General features: G+C 45.5%; 1 protein-coding gene across 11 annotated transcripts in view; it reads left to right on the top strand.

The window, feature by feature from the left end:
- Window positions 1-16,267, top strand: part of LOC306707364 (nesprin-2-like) — a 54,528-nt gene that overhangs the window by 34,370 nt on the left and 3,891 nt on the right. For 6 of the 11 annotated variants that reach the window (XM_079174780.1, XM_079174788.1, XM_079174783.1 and 3 more), the window contains 17 exons: window positions 756-918; window positions 3,547-3,746; window positions 4,037-4,187; window positions 4,528-4,710; window positions 5,281-5,418; window positions 5,527-5,721; window positions 5,866-6,175; window positions 6,829-6,897; window positions 7,663-7,787; window positions 7,908-8,037; window positions 8,611-8,822; window positions 8,923-9,123; window positions 9,209-9,337; window positions 10,490-10,681; window positions 11,221-11,328; window positions 11,738-11,790; window positions 12,120-14,312. In XM_079174780.1, the coding sequence (XP_079030906.1) occupies window positions 756-918; window positions 3,547-3,746; window positions 4,037-4,187; window positions 4,528-4,710; window positions 5,281-5,418; window positions 5,527-5,721; window positions 5,866-6,175; window positions 6,829-6,897; window positions 7,663-7,787; window positions 7,908-8,037; window positions 8,611-8,822; window positions 8,923-9,123; window positions 9,209-9,337; window positions 10,490-10,681; window positions 11,221-11,328; window positions 11,738-11,790; window positions 12,120-12,330 (2,770 nt within the window). In that variant the 3' untranslated portion in view covers window positions 12,331-14,312. Of the gene's footprint in view, window positions 1-755; window positions 919-3,546; window positions 3,747-4,036; window positions 4,188-4,527; window positions 4,711-5,280; window positions 5,419-5,526; window positions 5,722-5,865; window positions 6,176-6,828; window positions 6,898-7,662; window positions 7,788-7,907; window positions 8,038-8,610; window positions 8,823-8,922; window positions 9,124-9,208; window positions 9,338-10,489; window positions 10,682-11,220; window positions 11,329-11,737; window positions 11,791-12,119; window positions 14,313-16,267 lie in introns of those variants that run through there. The other 5 variants (XM_079174782.1, XM_079174786.1, XM_079174785.1 and 2 more) reach the window with 5 other exon arrangements.

Raw genomic sequence — 16,267 nt, 5'->3', positions numbered from 1 at the left:
GCCTCATAACAGCAAGATCATCACTGACGATGTCACGGAAAAGTCCAGAAAGATATGAAGTGGGAACCCTGATCCTCCACCGCTACGAACGTGGTTGATCTTCACCTTTTACTCATCTTTATTTATCGAGTGCACAAAAATATCACGACGTAACCTCCAATATATATTTATTGTAAATGGCAGACCTCCAGACAGAGTGCAATCTACACACACACACACACACACACACACACCTTCACACACACGTTGGTACTCAGAGGTACCAGCGTGTGTTTTGGTGGAACGCTCTCACCGGCCTCTCTGCATTGTGCTGGTTTATAAACGATGTGGTTCACTGACCTGAGAGCTGAACTGGAATGCGGTCTCTCTCCAACCAGACATCACCCGGCTCTCAGCGGGATGTAGGTCAGCCCGCCGCTCCGCTATAATAATGGCCCCCGTTGTGTGTGATGACGTGAGAACGACAGCAAAGCGCCTCCCAGACTCCGACGAAGCTGCGGCGTAGAGCCGAGCGTCGCGCTAACAATGGCTCGGGTGACGAGTGTGATTCTCGCCGTGGGCAACGTGTCGGCTCTGGGAAGTGAGGGGTTGTCTTCACACTGCATCTCAGAGTGTCTCTGATTATTTCCAACTCTTATGAGACGTCTGATGGTTATAAACAGGAAAGATTTTAGCTTTTCGTATCAGTTTTTCAGGGTTTCAGCGAAGCTCCAGCGACACCTTCCTGTAACGTGACGTTTCTTCTCTCTCGGCAGGGTGAGGAAGCTGAAGGAGACGCTGGTGACGGTGCAGCAGCTCGATAAGAACATGAGCAACCTGCGGACGTGGCTCTCTCGCATCGAGGCGGAGCTGGCCAAGCCGGTGGTCTACGACGTCTGCCACAGCGACGAGATCCAGAGGAAACTGGCCGAGCAGCAGGTGGGCCGAGACGGAACAGGTCTTGTTTTATGGAGACGCTTGAGCGGTCATGAGAGTTTCCTTTAGTTTAGCCTCTGAGCTGGAAGTCAGCTGCTGTTCAATACAGAAGCAAAGGGGAGAAGTTTCCTGAGGCTGATTGGTTTTGTTTTAATTAGAGACTTTCACCGAACTTCCAAATGGTAATTCCCAGCGGTCCTCAGACCTCCTTCCTCTATATAACAACCGAACTCGGGCATCTTCCAGCTGAGATGAAGGCTTAGAAAGCTTTAAGGGGCAGACTGGAGACTCCACTTTGAGGGGAATTCTAGGTGCTTCTAGCTTTTAACCCCTTTATGTGACGGCCGCCCCGTCGTGGTCCGCAGCATAATAACAGAAGAGTAGAGTAAAGCTCTTGCTGCAAAGTAAAATCTCAGCAAGCGGCAGCAAGATGGATATTTGTGAGGGAGGAAGCTGTCACGCTGGGCTGAGAGACGGTAAATGCACTCGACAGCTCGGCCTCAGCCGGCGGCCCAGAGAAAGGAAATGGACTTTAACCAGTTTGTCCGTTTCGTATCCTACTGAACTGGTACTCTCCTAAGAGGAGAAAGGGTTTCTTGGACTGAGAGGCGGTGGATGGATCGGAGGGTTTAGAGAGAGAAATATTCAGACAGAGGAAGAATGAGATTTGATCTTTGGCTGCTCGGTCAGATTTGTGTTTGTGTACATTTTAAGGATGGAAGCCGTCAGATAAGCCTCTGGGCTCAAGGTTCTATTTGTGGTTTAGCCAAAACTTCCTTTTCCTCGTGCTCATTATTTACAGTCCGAACATCAGCTTGAGATGCATAACTGGAGTTGGAGTTGAGAGACGACGTGTACGACCAGATTGTTTCAAAAGTAGCCGGTTTACGAGCTCATGTTAAACACATCAAAAGCTAAACTATTGTCAGACGACAGCCGGTGGGTTCCCTGGTGCATCACGCCTCTTTTACTCTCCACACGGACTGTTCATGTGCATTCCACCTCGGACTACAAACTCTCTCCTGTTGCCTACAGGTTTACATATCAATGCAGAAACCTGTTTCATAGAGATTAGAATAGAAGTCAGATGAATGAATGAATCTGCCAAAGTCACAGCGACGTATCAGCTCGCACAGTAGAGCTCAAAAAGCACAAACTAAATTTAGCCTGTGGGCCCTTTTTTTTTACATAAATGGCGGGAAAATCCAAAGAATCGCTGGTGGAACGATTGCTTCAAAAGATGTCAGTCGACAGTTCCGCCCTGATGTTTAAAAAGCACCTTTGTGATCCGTCAGCGTGCATTTCTAGGAACAAGAGTTCTGGTTTGACTGAGCCACCGTCTGACATGCAACGTGTCTCATCACAGGCAAAGAAAAAGCCACGCTGAGCAAACCTTCAGGTGTGAATGAAATGCGGTAGAAAAGCCTCACTGTGAAAGCACCTTCAGCCTCTTTATGACACGCTGAGTCGGCAGTATTTGGATTATTCGTCTGTAGCTGCAGTGAAACGAGCAACACGAGGCTTCATTCACCGACGCTCCGCACCGTGAAACGGGAACACCGCCGGGCCGCGTCTCAACGATATAATCAGACAATCAGAACAAACGACGGTCGTCCAACTTTTTCCCTGAAACTCGTTTCCTCTGCCGTCGCCGTGTGTAGAGCGCCTTGTTCCCACGACAACATCTCCTCTCCTCCGCTCTATCTGATCCCAGCGTTTACCGTGACGCAGACACGGGATTATTTTAAGAACACTTAACTCTGAAACACCACAGCAACCATGAACCATAACCACGGTTGCATCATTGGTCATTTTTCTTGCATTTGAAAGTGCTCCGCTCCGCCCAAACGTCATGTCGGCCCGAGTGCTTCCTGCAGACGTCTTCCTGTTCATAAACAGCTGCTGACAGTTAGAAAATGGTCAATTTTGTCTAGAAGTTGCCGTTGCTGTCAAAACCTGCAGGTTGGAGGAGAGTTTGGATGTTTCTTGTTCTGGTTTTATGATCAGATTCACTTCATTTCACTAAATGCTCACAGAGGAGGACGCTGACTTGGCTCTGAATTATCTCAAAAACACTGAAATAATGTGGAGAGCGACAGAAGAACAATATACGCCCTATAGATGGACATGTGTGAGGAAAGAAATGGTTCATGAAAGAGAGGGAGAGACGTGAGGAGGAGGTACAGAGCAGAGCCGGGGTGGAAGCCAAAAAACACAGAGCGGTTTCCTCAGCAGACGGCTGCGGCGCTCTCCATTAGAGGATGACGGACGGCTGAAACGACTCCGGTGTGGAGGGGCTCTTTAAGCTTTCATCTGTCACCATGGCAACCCCGGAGAGTGGTAACTGTGAACAAAACGAGAGCCGACAAAAGTGCTGTCAGCTACACACACACACACACACACACACACACACACACACACACACACACACACACACACACACCGAAAAGCACAGTGTGTTGATGAAGGCTTGTGAAATGACTTTTGAAAGTGGTAGCCAGGCTGGTAATCAGGAAGCGGCTTTCGGTCGCCATATGGTCGCTTTATGTTTTGAGTCGTTATGATGTAGTTGTGTAGACGAGCTGCGTTGTGAGACCAGGTGACTCAAACTGTGTACGCTTCGACCTGCAGCACCTGCAGCGGGACATCGAGCAGCACACGGAGAGCGTGGCGTCGGTGCTGACGCTGTGCGACGTCCTGCTGCACGACGCCGATGCCTGTGGTGGTGGCGGCGGCGGCGACTCCGAGAACGACTCGATCCAGCAGACCACACGCAGCCTGGACCGACGCTGGAGGAACATCTGCGCCATGTCCATGGAGAGGAGGATGAGGTGAGCGGTCACACTTAACAGAAAGCTTTTTATTATGTCAGGGTGGGTCATCCCAACAAAAGAAACACCCGACAGGATGATTCAATACCCACAAACAAGAGATATATATATATATATATATCAAGACAGTCTTTGTATTGCATGTTTCATAAAGAATAATTCGAGTAGAGATACATTTTATCATTTAACTGTCTCATCTGCCCGTCATTGGTTGTGTTTGCTGCTCCAAAGCTGCTCAGGTTTTCTCCGTTGACTTTACACAAACATGAAAGGATCTCTGTTGCTTTCAGGATTGAGGAGACCTGGCGTCTCTGGTGTAAGTTCCTGGACGACTTCTCTCGCTTTGAAGACTGGCTGAAGACGTCTGAGCTCACCGCGGCGAACCCGGACTCTGCCGACGTCCTCTACACCAGCGCCAAGGAGGAGCTCAAGAAGTTTGAGGTCAGGAGACAAATGCTTTCTTTCTTGCTGCGAGGGGGACCAGTGACCTCTCTGGTGACCTGTAATGGTAGCTGTGGGTCAAGGTTTAAATCCACAAAGCGACTGGAAACGGTTTTTAATCCTTTTTAGAGAATATTATTGATCCAAACTGACAGAACGGGTCAAAGAAAAAGTCCAAACTACAAATCCGTCTCCCTCTTCAGCACCACGGACAGCGTTGTGGATTTATACCGAGTTCGGTCCCTTTTCACTCAGTGCAACACAAACTAAAAACAAAAAAACAATAATTCGGTGGCTCCTCAACAGAGTAACTCATATTTGCTTTCCGTTCTCTCGTCAGGCGTTCCAGCGGCAGGTTCACGAGCGCCTGACTCAGCTGGAGCTGGTCAACAAACAGTACCGCCGCCTGGCCCGGGAGAACCGGACCGACGCCGCCAGCAAGCTCAAGGTGCTGGTCCACGAGGGGAACCAGAGGTGGGACAGCCTGCAGAAGAGGGTGGCGTCTGTCCTCCGCAGACTCAAGGTGAGACGGGGACATCAACACAAACAGCAGCAACAGATCAATGTATTTGCACGCGTGAAAACAAGTAAGATAGAAACCAGAGAGCAAAAACATCAGCATGTATCAAATCCTCCCAGCGGGTCTGAGTAGCATCTCGCTGCTCTCAGCTCTGCTTTAAGCCTCCAGGATTGAGGTCACGTCTCAGACGGTAACGAGGCCGGAGGCGTCGCGTTGGCAGGAAGCCGGTTTGCATCGCAGCATTTGGCGCCGAGCAGACGGAGTGTGTTTATGTTGCTTCGTAACGGTTGTGTGTGATCAAAGAATCGAGCTGATTGGTGCCGGTTGACCTTTGCGGGCTATAAGCGATGTTTACTTCAGGGAATGTGCAGCAGACCAGGGTCAACATCAACAGTTAGCCTCAGAAGGCTAACTGTAAGGCTAACTGTACAACTTGTAATGGGGGAAGAACCCTCAGGGAGAACAACTGAAGACTGAACAACATAATAAAGTCACATATCAATCCAGATGACTTCAGCTAAACTAAACAGCATCTCAATAATGGCGTCCGTCCTCGGCTCTGTGCTCCTGCAGCACTTCACCTCTCAGAGAGAAGACTTTGAGGGAACGCGTGAGGGGATCCTGGTCTGGCTGACGGAGATGGACCTCCAGCTCACCAACGTGGAGCACTTCTCAGAGAGCGACGTCGAGGACAAGATGAGGCAGCTCAACGTGAGTTAGCACGCACACTTCTCATGTTCAAACCTTTTATTATTAAAGACCAACGAGCGTTCCTCAGAACTCAGCTGACACCAGAGTCCTCCCCTCCCCCGTCTGCAGGGCTTCCAGCAGGAGATCACCCTGAACACCAACAAGATCGACGCCCTCATCGTGTTCGGGGAGAACCTGATCCAGAAGAGCGCCCCGCTGGACGCCGTGCTGATCGAGGACGAGCTGGAGGAGCTGCACTCCTACTGCCAGGAGGTGTTCGGCAGAGTGGCTCGCTTCCACCACCGCCTCGTCACCAGGCGCCCGGTCAGTACCGCACGCTGCAGTGTGTTCATCAATAGTGTGGTTTATACTTTAATAATAGTCCTCAGCACATTATTATATACAGAAAGACTGTTGCTTGTTTAAATTTAAGTCAAGTTGGAGCTTTCTTCTTCTATGTTTCTGAAGGTTCTGGAGGAGGAGAGGGAACTGTCAGACCTGGACGACACAGCTGATCTAACCAACGGGACCTCCTCCTGGGAGGAGGCGAGGAAGGAGGAGGAGGAGGAGGAAGAGGAGGAGGCTCCAGCTGTGGGTGGAGTCTCAGCTGGACGGCAGGCCGTGTGCCACCTCCTCGTGCCCCCTCTGGAGCAGTCGGGACGAGAGACCCCCGTCAGCGTGGACTCCATCCCGCTGGAGTGGGACCACACTGTGGACGTGGGAGGGTCGTCGTCACACGAGGACGACGAGGACGCCACCTACTTCAGCGCCCTGTCAGGTGATCACCGCTGCTTCTTGTACTTGTACCTGAAACATGAATACAAAGCAACACAAAGAGTGAAAGAGTTTTATGTGACACCTTAACGTTAACTCAGGGAACCTGTCAAAGGGATTCTGTGAAGCAGCCTTAAGGTTGAATTTCTCCTTAGCTGAAGGATTTACTTAAGTGTCAAACTTAAGGTGTTTTGTGCAACCAGACTGAAGTGAAATGATCAGAGACCAACGGTCATCTTTAAAGATGGTCAACAAGAATGAGAAATATGATCATATGGTACTCGGCTAAAATGAAAATGACTTTAAATGATAAAGTTTAAGTATTTATTTCTGACCCATTGTTAACGACGATGCCTTCTGTAGGAAAGCGTTGAGTTTGGGTCTGAGAGCCACAGTCGTGGGAGGAAACTCTCAGAGTAAACGCGGACCGACATGCTGTTCTTTGGCTCTTTTCATTTGGAGAATATCAGATATCAGCAGCGTTCCTCTTCAAGTCCTCGTTACTGAAATTGGACGCAGATCGTCTCTGCGTCTCCGTTGCTCTGATCCTAAACGTTCCTGAAACTATGACCTCATGACTTCATGACCTTGTGCAGAGCTCCGTCCTGTTTCCAGAGCGGCTCGCCGACCCCGCTGACCTCCAACTCTCTCTTACAGATGTGAACGCCACAGAGCGCTCCGAGTCCTTTGTTAGAGCGACTGTCAGAGCAGCGCCGGCTGCCTCGGGTAGGCGCTCTGCCTCCTGCATGCTGTGTGCTCACGCACCCACATTCCATCTCCTAGCAACCCCAAAAACCGTACCTCGCCTCCCTCATCCTTCATCTAATTCACAGACACCTCGCTTCTGACACATTTGCACCTCGAGATACAGATGTGTCTGTGCGCTAGAGCTGCAAAGATTCAATTAATCAGCAACTATTTTGCTCATTGGTTTGAGTCAGCTGCTGCTGTCTTTACTCTATGACAGGAAGCTGAATACATCGTCTTGGGCCAAACAACTTCATGATTAATCAACCATGAAAATAGATGGCGCTCTGCTGTGCACCACGACAACTTATCGTGATATTATTCATGTTGATTACATCGTTATAACAATTGTTTACGAAGATCTAAACTTTATAGAACTTGTATGACAATGGATGCTCTTTATCCATCTGTGTTTGTGATGGTTTGTGTTTGTCACCGGGCTGTGTGATGAGTCTGATTCTCTCTCTCTCTCTCTCTCTCTCTCTCTCTCTCTCTCTCTCTCTCTCTCTCTCTCTCTCTCTCTCTCTCTCTCTCTCTCTCTCTCTCTCTCTCTCTCTCTCTCTCTCTCTCTCTCTCCTCTCTCTCTCTCTCTCTCTCTCTCTCTCTCTCTCTCTCTCTCTCTCTCTCTCTCTCTCCCCCTCCCTCCCTCCCTCCCTCCCTCCCTCCCTCCCCCCTTCTTTCTTTCTTCCTTCCTTATTGTCACGCTGCCTTTGCTGAACTTCTTCCTTCTCTCTCTCTCCTCAGTGAAGTCCGTGACCGACCCGCCCAGCTGGCACCAGCCCGGCTCCCCAGAGCGGAACCGGGTTCCCCGAGGTCTGAGCTCGTCTCCCACACACACCACCAGTACTCCGTTCCACCAGCAGGGCTACGTAAGGACACACACACACACACACACACACGCATGTCAAGACCTGTGAAGACTTCAAGTGTCCATCAGCTAAAGAAATCTAAGTGTCCTCGTGTGTGTGTGTGTGTGTGTGTGTGTTCAGGCTAAGCTGATGTCGGAGTGCAGCGGCTCCATCAACAGTGTGAAGAGGGTGAAGCTGATCCTGAACGACGAGGAGGATCTGGAGGGTCCGGGTCTGACCAGCAGCACGGCCGACAAGCAGACCAGCACAGGTACCGACGGCACGAGAGGCCTCGCTCACATTAAAGACCATTCAAGGTTCTGACGGGAGTTTCTGTGTGATCAGAGTTTTCTCTCATTCATAATGAATTCACTCATTACTTTTTGGGTTTACTTATTTCATCTTTTTTTTTTTTTTTTTTTTTTTTTATAAATTGTCACAAAATAGTGAAAAATGTAGATATTTTATTTCAGATTATATTTGCTCATTTACATAATCAGTTGAAGAAAAAGCTTTGAAAATACCATTTAAAGCTTTGATAATGTTGAAATTCTCTTTGCATCCAGACAGCAATCAATAAATGAAAATAAATCAATAAATCAATATAAATCTTCCTCCAGCTGTGAGTATTAACAGCAGCCATGTTGGTTGTTCATGTTGATGATGATGATTTCGCAGCACTTCCTCACTAGATGTAGAGACTGTTGGAGCTGCTATCAGTGGAAGAGAGTTCATCCTGTTCATCCTGCTCAAATGTGGTTTAATGAGAATCTTAAAGTCTGAACACAACAAAGCATCGCAACATGTTTACAGCGGCGTTTAATAATAACTGCTGACTCTGCAGGTGTGATCGAGCGCTGGGAGCTGCTACAGGTGCAGCAGTTCAGCAGCGAGACGGACGTCAAGCAGGACCTGGAGCAGTGGCAGAAGCTGAACTCTGACCTCTGCGATGTCACTTCCTGGTTGGGCCGGGCGCTGCCGGAGCTAGAGAGGCTGCAGCGCATCGAACCGTCCACCGACATCCGAGACATCGAGGTCAACATCCGGAAACTAAAAGTAACAACGCCAACAACACCGGATAACCGCGCAGGACAGTCAAGACGACGAGAAACACTTCGTCTCATCTTCTTCCTCGTCTTCTTTTGGTTTGTTACAGGAGATGCAGAAGACCTTCAACAGCTACAAGTGTCTGATGATCTCCGCCAACCTGAGCAGCCGACACTTCCTGCGCGGCGACAGCGCCGAGCTGCGGGAGCTGCAGGACGCTCTCGGCTCGGCCAATCGCAGCTGGACGCAGGCCTGCGGCGGCCTGGAGAGCTGGGAGAGGAGGCTGCACTCTGCTCTCATGCAGTGTCAGGTCAGACACACTGGAGTTTATAACAATGACTGTGGTCTAGAACATGTGATGAGCGTTTAAAGACCTCTGTGCTCTTCTTCTTCAGGAGTTTCACGAGACGCTGCACTCTCTGCTGTTGTGGCTCGCTCGGGCTGAGAACAAACTCTCTGTGGTGAACGTCGTCGACCGGTCGACGCCTCGCTCCGTCCTGCTGCAGCACCGGGACACGCTGACGGTGAGCAGGCGACCGATCGGTTCTTCAAACACGTTGAACGTTTTCTTTAGTTCTATTATAGAAAGCCCATGTGCATTTTCACAAACTTCTTCCAACATGTCTGAGTCTGATTTTAGTGAGCTAAGGGAAGAGGTTTCCAACAGCTGGTGACGGGGGTTATGGGAAATGTAGTCTTTAGTTTTAGCACTAACAATAGAGACAGAGCTCATCATGATTATACTCTGTGTCTACCAGGTGGAGCAGATAACTATAATAATAGTTCAAGTTAGCTGTTAAAGCTAATGTTAGCTGTGTGTTAGCGGTACCTGCTAACATAATCCTGCATAGGTTTTTGTTTTATCCACATGTTGCATGCTGTCAAAGTACTTCAGCTTAATGTACAGAAATATCGTGAACCTAAAAGTGACATTTGGACAGAATGCATAAAGACTGCTGAGGCCTCGCGTTGTCTTCCTAAAGGCTCAGGTCTTCATCTGATCAAAGCGTAGTTCTGGGTCCGTTACCCTGTTGGTGGTGCAGCCCAGCACACAGCAGCTTTGATGTGTTTCCCTGTTTGCTCAGAGACCAAAGTAACCAGGAGGCCTCTTCACTCAACACAAAGTCAGTGGAGGGAGATGGATTGTTTTCCTCTGCAGTTGTGGGCGGGACTTAATCGCTCTCCGCCTCTACACTGGTTCCACTTGTGTACTGTTTTACCTTTTAAATATACACAATTCATCTGACAATGATCTTTTCATGGAACCGGGTAGAAAATCATCTTCACAGCGTTGCTGTTGATTGTCTAACTTTCTACAAACTAAAAATCTTTGTTGAACATAAAGTTGCACCTCAAACGAGAGTTAATACTTAACATTCCTTCCCCCATCAATGGAAAAGCTCTGTGCTCTTCTTTATCTCTCTCAGGTTAACAACGCTGATGACAGCTTTATTTGGATTAGTTTAAATTGCTACATAGAGTTCACTTCATTCTTCTCCGAGAGCTTCAACCGAGAACAAATATAAATGTCCTCATTTGAAAGATGCTCCAGAGTCAGAACCTGTTCATCAGGATGTTCTTCTTCTGGTGAACTCTCAGCTGCGTCTGTCCGTCAAACACCGTCCAGTGACCTGCTGTGTGCTGACCGCTGTGCTCTCTGTCGCCCCCTGCTACAGGCTCTGCAGGAGGAGCTGCGCGGCCGCCAGCGGGAGGTCTCCTCGCTGCAGGAGATCTCCTCTCAGCTCCTCCTGGAGGCCACGGGAGAAGACAGCCTGGAGGCCAAGGAGAAGGTTCACGTCATCGCCAACAAGCTGCACCTCCTGCTGCGGCAGGTGGCCGCTGACCTGAGCACGCTGCGGGGAAGACTGGTAGGTCTCAGCTGTGATGTGGTTTCATTAACTCATGAGCGGCTGTTAGAATTAGCTTTAACATTTTGGATCATTTCTTTTTGTATTTGTGGCAAAATGACATTTGGTGCATCTTTATTATCATTTATTATCAGCTGAAAAAAATGTTTCAGACAATTTTGCAATTCAAAATACATAAAACATAACATTTGTATCAGTAAATATGTAATGAAGGAACATTATCTCGTCCTATTTTCACCATAATTGATGCCAAAACACACACAGAGTTCTTTCTGAACGACGTTTTGGAAGTTACTAGAAAACCCTTCAGAAGTTACAGACCCGTGAAAAGAAGCGTAACCACAACAGAGTGATGCTGTCGGGGTGCTGCTGCAGAAAGATTCAACCTGAAAATCAAGCACTGTGATGATCAGTACAAGCAGAGCTTCAGGGCTCTGACACAGTCCAGCTTAATACAGAATGTTTTACAACCTGCTGTTACTAATTAGGAAGTCAAATGTGTGTCTCATCTGACGGTGTGTTTGCTGTCTGTGTCTCAGGAGAGCAGCTCAGCCAGCTCAGAGGTGGACAGCATCGGTCTGGGAACGCTCGGCTCTCCTCTGCTGCTGCAGGTACCTGAATATTTACCTTCGGTGAGACGAGTTACAGTCAAACGTACGTTTTAATGTAAAGGAATATTGCCTTACAAAGAATTCAGCTTATTTAAAGTAAAAACAAACATCGTGTTCACGAGAATGGAACAAACAGACGGACAACTTTCATCCATAATGCCTCCGGCTGCGGCTTTCGTTTTAGCTCAGCCATAAAAATGTGAAAAAAAAGTTATTAAAAAATCCTTAAAAAGCCCTTTTTTAGTACGCTCTATGAATGTCATAAAACAGCAGTAAAATGTAACATACACATTAATGCAGCAGCAATATTAATCCAAAAACATGATAGTAAAACATGAAATAAACGTTAAAAGAGTCCGTTTTACATAGTGACTGTTGTTTCCTGTAGATGATAGTTGATGTTTTGAAGGTAAACACAACGTGTGTGTCTTGTTTGTTGCTCTAGGAGGAGGCTGCAGGTCTACAGGCAGCTACAGTTGGACAACCAGTGACTAAAAGGTAACGTTTACAAGCTGGAACGGAACTTTTTGTGTTGTTTGATTTTTTTTTTTTTAGTTCATTTCAACAGATGTCTTTGTCGAGGTCTTTTTTACTGTAGATTAAGAAGTCGTTCCAGTGAACAGAGTAACCAACAGACCATCCAATGAACTGAGTCATGGTGTCACTTTTTATTGTCATGTTTCAATGTTTGTGTGAGGAATATTTGAGATGCATTCTAAAGATCCACTCAAAGAGCTTTTCCAAAGTGTATTTGTTGTTAAACTGCTGTTGCAAAGTCACAAATGAACATCCGCCCTCACCCATCGGTCTCCTCTGTCCACGTCCAGGGAGGAGAGGAGGGAGTCCTCCCCACAGCGCCCCTTCTTCCACCGGGTCCTTCGCGCTGCCTTCCCCCTGCACCTGCTCTTCTTCCTGCTGCTGGTCCTGGCCTGCCTGGTGCCTCTGTCTGATGAGAACTACAGCTGCACGCTGTCCAACAACTTCGCCCGCTCCTTCTACCCGATGCTGCGCTACACCAACGGCCCTCCGCCCACATGAAACCCGGCGTAGATCGTCCGCTCCGGATGAGTCACGTGAGTTTGAGATCCAACATGGAGCCTTGAACCGCGTTAATGTGCAGGTTCAAAGACACACGAACGAAGCCCCGCCCATCATGTCTGAAGGCCTCGTCTTTGGTTCTCAATTCAAATTTTTTTTTTGGGTGTATTTCAAAATATATTTATTGTTTGTGGAGTTCCACAGTTACAAGAAGAAAAGAAGCCATATCACTGGTTCGTTTGAAAGTTTTGTGATTTTTTAAATGTAGTTAATCGTTCCCACCAAACCTCTTCAAAACCCGATTTTATGACCCACAGAATCTTTTAATGTTTGTACTTTCACTACTTGTTCTAAACTGAAGGGAAAAGGACCGTTCTAACCAAAGCAAGAGCCATTTTCTACCACTGCAGCTGTTTTTACTGTTTTCATAGAAGGAAGCCACTTGTTGATCGCACATTTTGTACAGAAACGTTGTTCGATTGATATTTAAAAAGTGACTATCTGTAAGATATGACATTTCAAAAAAAATGCTGGCGGTGATTCATCTGCAGACATGCCTTTCTGTAGCCAACAGAACCACCATAACTATCAGATAATAACTTTTCCTGGTTTTATTGACAATGTTTGTATATAAGGGCAAACTACTGAGAGAGAAATAGTTCAACTGTTGTTTCTGCATTTGAGTTTGAGTGTGATATCTTTATATTTAATAATGGGGCAATAGTTTACATGCCAGTGGATTGAAATGACAGATATTTTCCTATGAGTGTGTTAACGTTACTGTCAGCGTGCTGGAGGTCGTTTCTCATGTTAGCGGATCACAGAAATGAAAAGTTTTGCAAAAGAAGTCTTCAAATGAAAAGCTGCATTAGCAGATTGTTGACCACTAGGGGGCAGAAAGAGTCTAGTCACTGATAAAGCAATAGCTAATCAACTGCTTTAAGCTAACAGTCATATAAACTGCTAACATGTATGTAAAGAGTTAGACATTCATCCTCAGTGCATTTGGTACCATGAGCAACAATATCACATTCAATGTCCGTCATTTGATTCAATGTTTTATCAAAAGAATTAAGTTTTAACCTTTTTTTTCAAATGGTTAATATTGATGCCACAATATTAGCTTTGATATTAGCTTTAGCATGATGCTGTCCGGGTTGACCCCCGTGGAGTGAAGCCCTGCAGGCGTCAAACATCCAGCAGGTTAAACAAAGACAGAAATAGTTTGTGGTAAATGCGATAATGTATAAATGACTTACCTGAACACTGCTTTAACACTTTTCAGTCATGTAGTTGAAGAACTGGTGTCAAAATATTACAGAACATGAATGTAAGTGATCCTTTGGGCATTGAATGTATCTGCACAATCAAAGACCGTTAAATGTTCATTTCATGTTAATATTATTGATCCTAAATGAAGAGAAAGTATGATTTGATTCAGAAACTCAGTGTGTGATCCTAATGTGTACATAATCTCAGCCTCACACTCAACAAACAAAATGTGTGTAAAGTTTGATTTATTTTGTGATCATTATTTATGGGATGTATAGATTGACAATAAACTGTTTGCCATGATTTGCAGCTGTATGTTTACTGAATCTAGAGAAAGAAATTGGGCTAAAAACGTTCAGGATCTGAGACGTTAATGACTGTGTGCATGCATATACATCAGAAATATGTATTAGTGGCAAAATAATCTGGCAATAAGGCTGAATTTACAATTTTTCAAATTCTGTATAATATTGATGCAGCAATATTAGCTGAGGCAGGGAGTCCTGTGTCAAGACATTAACAGCAGCAAACACACATCACCCTGCCATTAAGCTGAAGAACAACCGGCTGCATGTGTCATCTTCATGAAGTTTGTGGTTTATGCAGTAATAAATATGAATGATTGACCAGAAACACTGCTTTTGAAAAACGTGTAGTTGAAGGACTGATGTCAAAACCTGCCGAGCCAGAACATGTATGTTAGCGATCCTTTGGGCATTAAATGTAGCTGTTAATATAAACAATCAAAGATCGCTCAAAGTTCTTCATTTACAGTGTTCATGTTATTGATCCTAAATGTAAAAACTCAGTATTTGATCCTAATTTGTACATAAACTCAGACTCATGCTCAGAAGAACAGAAACAAACAACAAAAAGTCTGTAAAGTTTGATTTATTTTGTGATCTCTTATTTATGGGATGTATAGATTGTCATTTTTGATTGACAAACTGCGTTTGTCATGATTTGCGGCTGCATGTTTACCGTATCGCTGGGTTAGAGAAAGACCAGAGTTGACAGGTTTGACAGGCAAATTATCTTGTGTGTGTGTGTGTGTGTGTGTGTGTGCATGCATGCGCAAGCTACAGACATCAGGAAAGAAAGGATAGTGGACATGTATCCGTCTATTAGCAGTGGTAGGATAATCTGGCACTAAGGCTGGATTTACATTGGCAGCAAAATGGCACAACTTCGACCAGACGTCCAAAAAGGACCCAAGTGATGCGTTCAGGTTATAAATCCATTATTCTGAAGGATTCACTCTTTCACTTTATTTGGCCCGGATCAAAACAAACCTATTTGAACTCGGATGGCACCAAATAACTGAAGAGAACAGCGGTGTGGTTTAAAAACACCACAGCAAACAAGCCTGAAACACGAGGCGTTAAACGTGCAGCGAGACGAAAAGTTCAAGGACTCAAAGCAAACAGTTCCTCGTGTCCGTAGAGCCAAGAACAACACAACAAGCCAGCGCTGGACCGATGCTCATGTTCAGCTTCTTCTTCATGTGTTATTAATTTGGGACGGTGCATATATTCCATCATGTTTAGTTACTTGGTTTCATAAGGCTACTTTACAAAACTGAGCGAACACAAACCAAATTAAAAAAATATTTTTTCCATGTATTTCCCTTCGTTTCGGCGGAGGCTCTTCGTCAAAATAAACGACGGCAGCAGAATTTGCATTTATCAATAAACCATCCGTGGAACAAAAAGGGAATGTTTCCTAAAAAGCACTCTCCTGTATTTATCCCTACTTACTTTGAATTGAATATATCTGTAATCATTTGCAGTGTTCATTAGCTGAAGGAGATGTGATGTAAGCTGAAATTGGTCACTGTAGGAATGAGTTAAATGGGAGGTTTGTTCCAAAGTAATTGCCAATAATGAGCTTTATTTATGCTTTGTGTGCAGTCAGTACTTTTATACTATTTTGATTTGTACAGAGAATCCTTTTTTTTTTATGTCCCACAAATTGTTGCAAAAAAATGTGTTTCTCTAAAATCACAAAATGTATGCGTTAAGTTAATCGTGAATGTTTTTCATTCTCTTTTCTTTGCAGAAAAACAAAGTTTCACATTTTCGAAAAAAGAAAATCACAAAATCGAATCTCATAAACTAAAAAAGAAAAGAAAAAACTTGTTTCAGCTGTAGACTGATGCTAGCATAACAACAGCATTAGCATTAGCCTCGCAGTACAGCTAAAGCTAAGAAGAGTTCAGTCTTTAGTATCACAGGTATTAAGTCATGAATTAAGAATACAAATGTGCAGCATTTTAAACAGGACTATGTTTCTTTTACCAGTGTAGCGAGACTGTTATACACTGTGTCAACATGCATACAATAAGCATGTTAACATACTAATGCTTAGCATGTTAGCATATACAGTTAGAATGCTAATATGCTAATATTTGGTATGTTAGCTTAAGTCTTGAAGTGAAGAAGTTTTTCTCCAAAGACACAAATTAACTTCAATATAAACTTCTGAAGTTTCAATAATCTTCATATGTATTCATCATGCGAATAGCTTACTGCAACTTTTTTGAATTGCAAAATTATCTTTTAAAATTGACAAACAGGATGAAAGAAGTGATTATCTCTCACTGTTGAATACCGTACATATTCTTTCCAAAATAAGGTCCCACTGGAAGGGGAGGGACTTGGCCTTT

This window comes from Pholis gunnellus (genome assembly GCF_910591455.1).
Source record: "Pholis gunnellus genome assembly, chromosome: 15".
Lineage (NCBI taxonomy): Eukaryota > Metazoa > Chordata > Actinopteri > Perciformes > Pholidae > Pholis > Pholis gunnellus.
The sequence above is the reverse complement of the archived record's forward strand: the minus strand, read 5'-3'. Positions and strand labels throughout refer to the sequence as shown.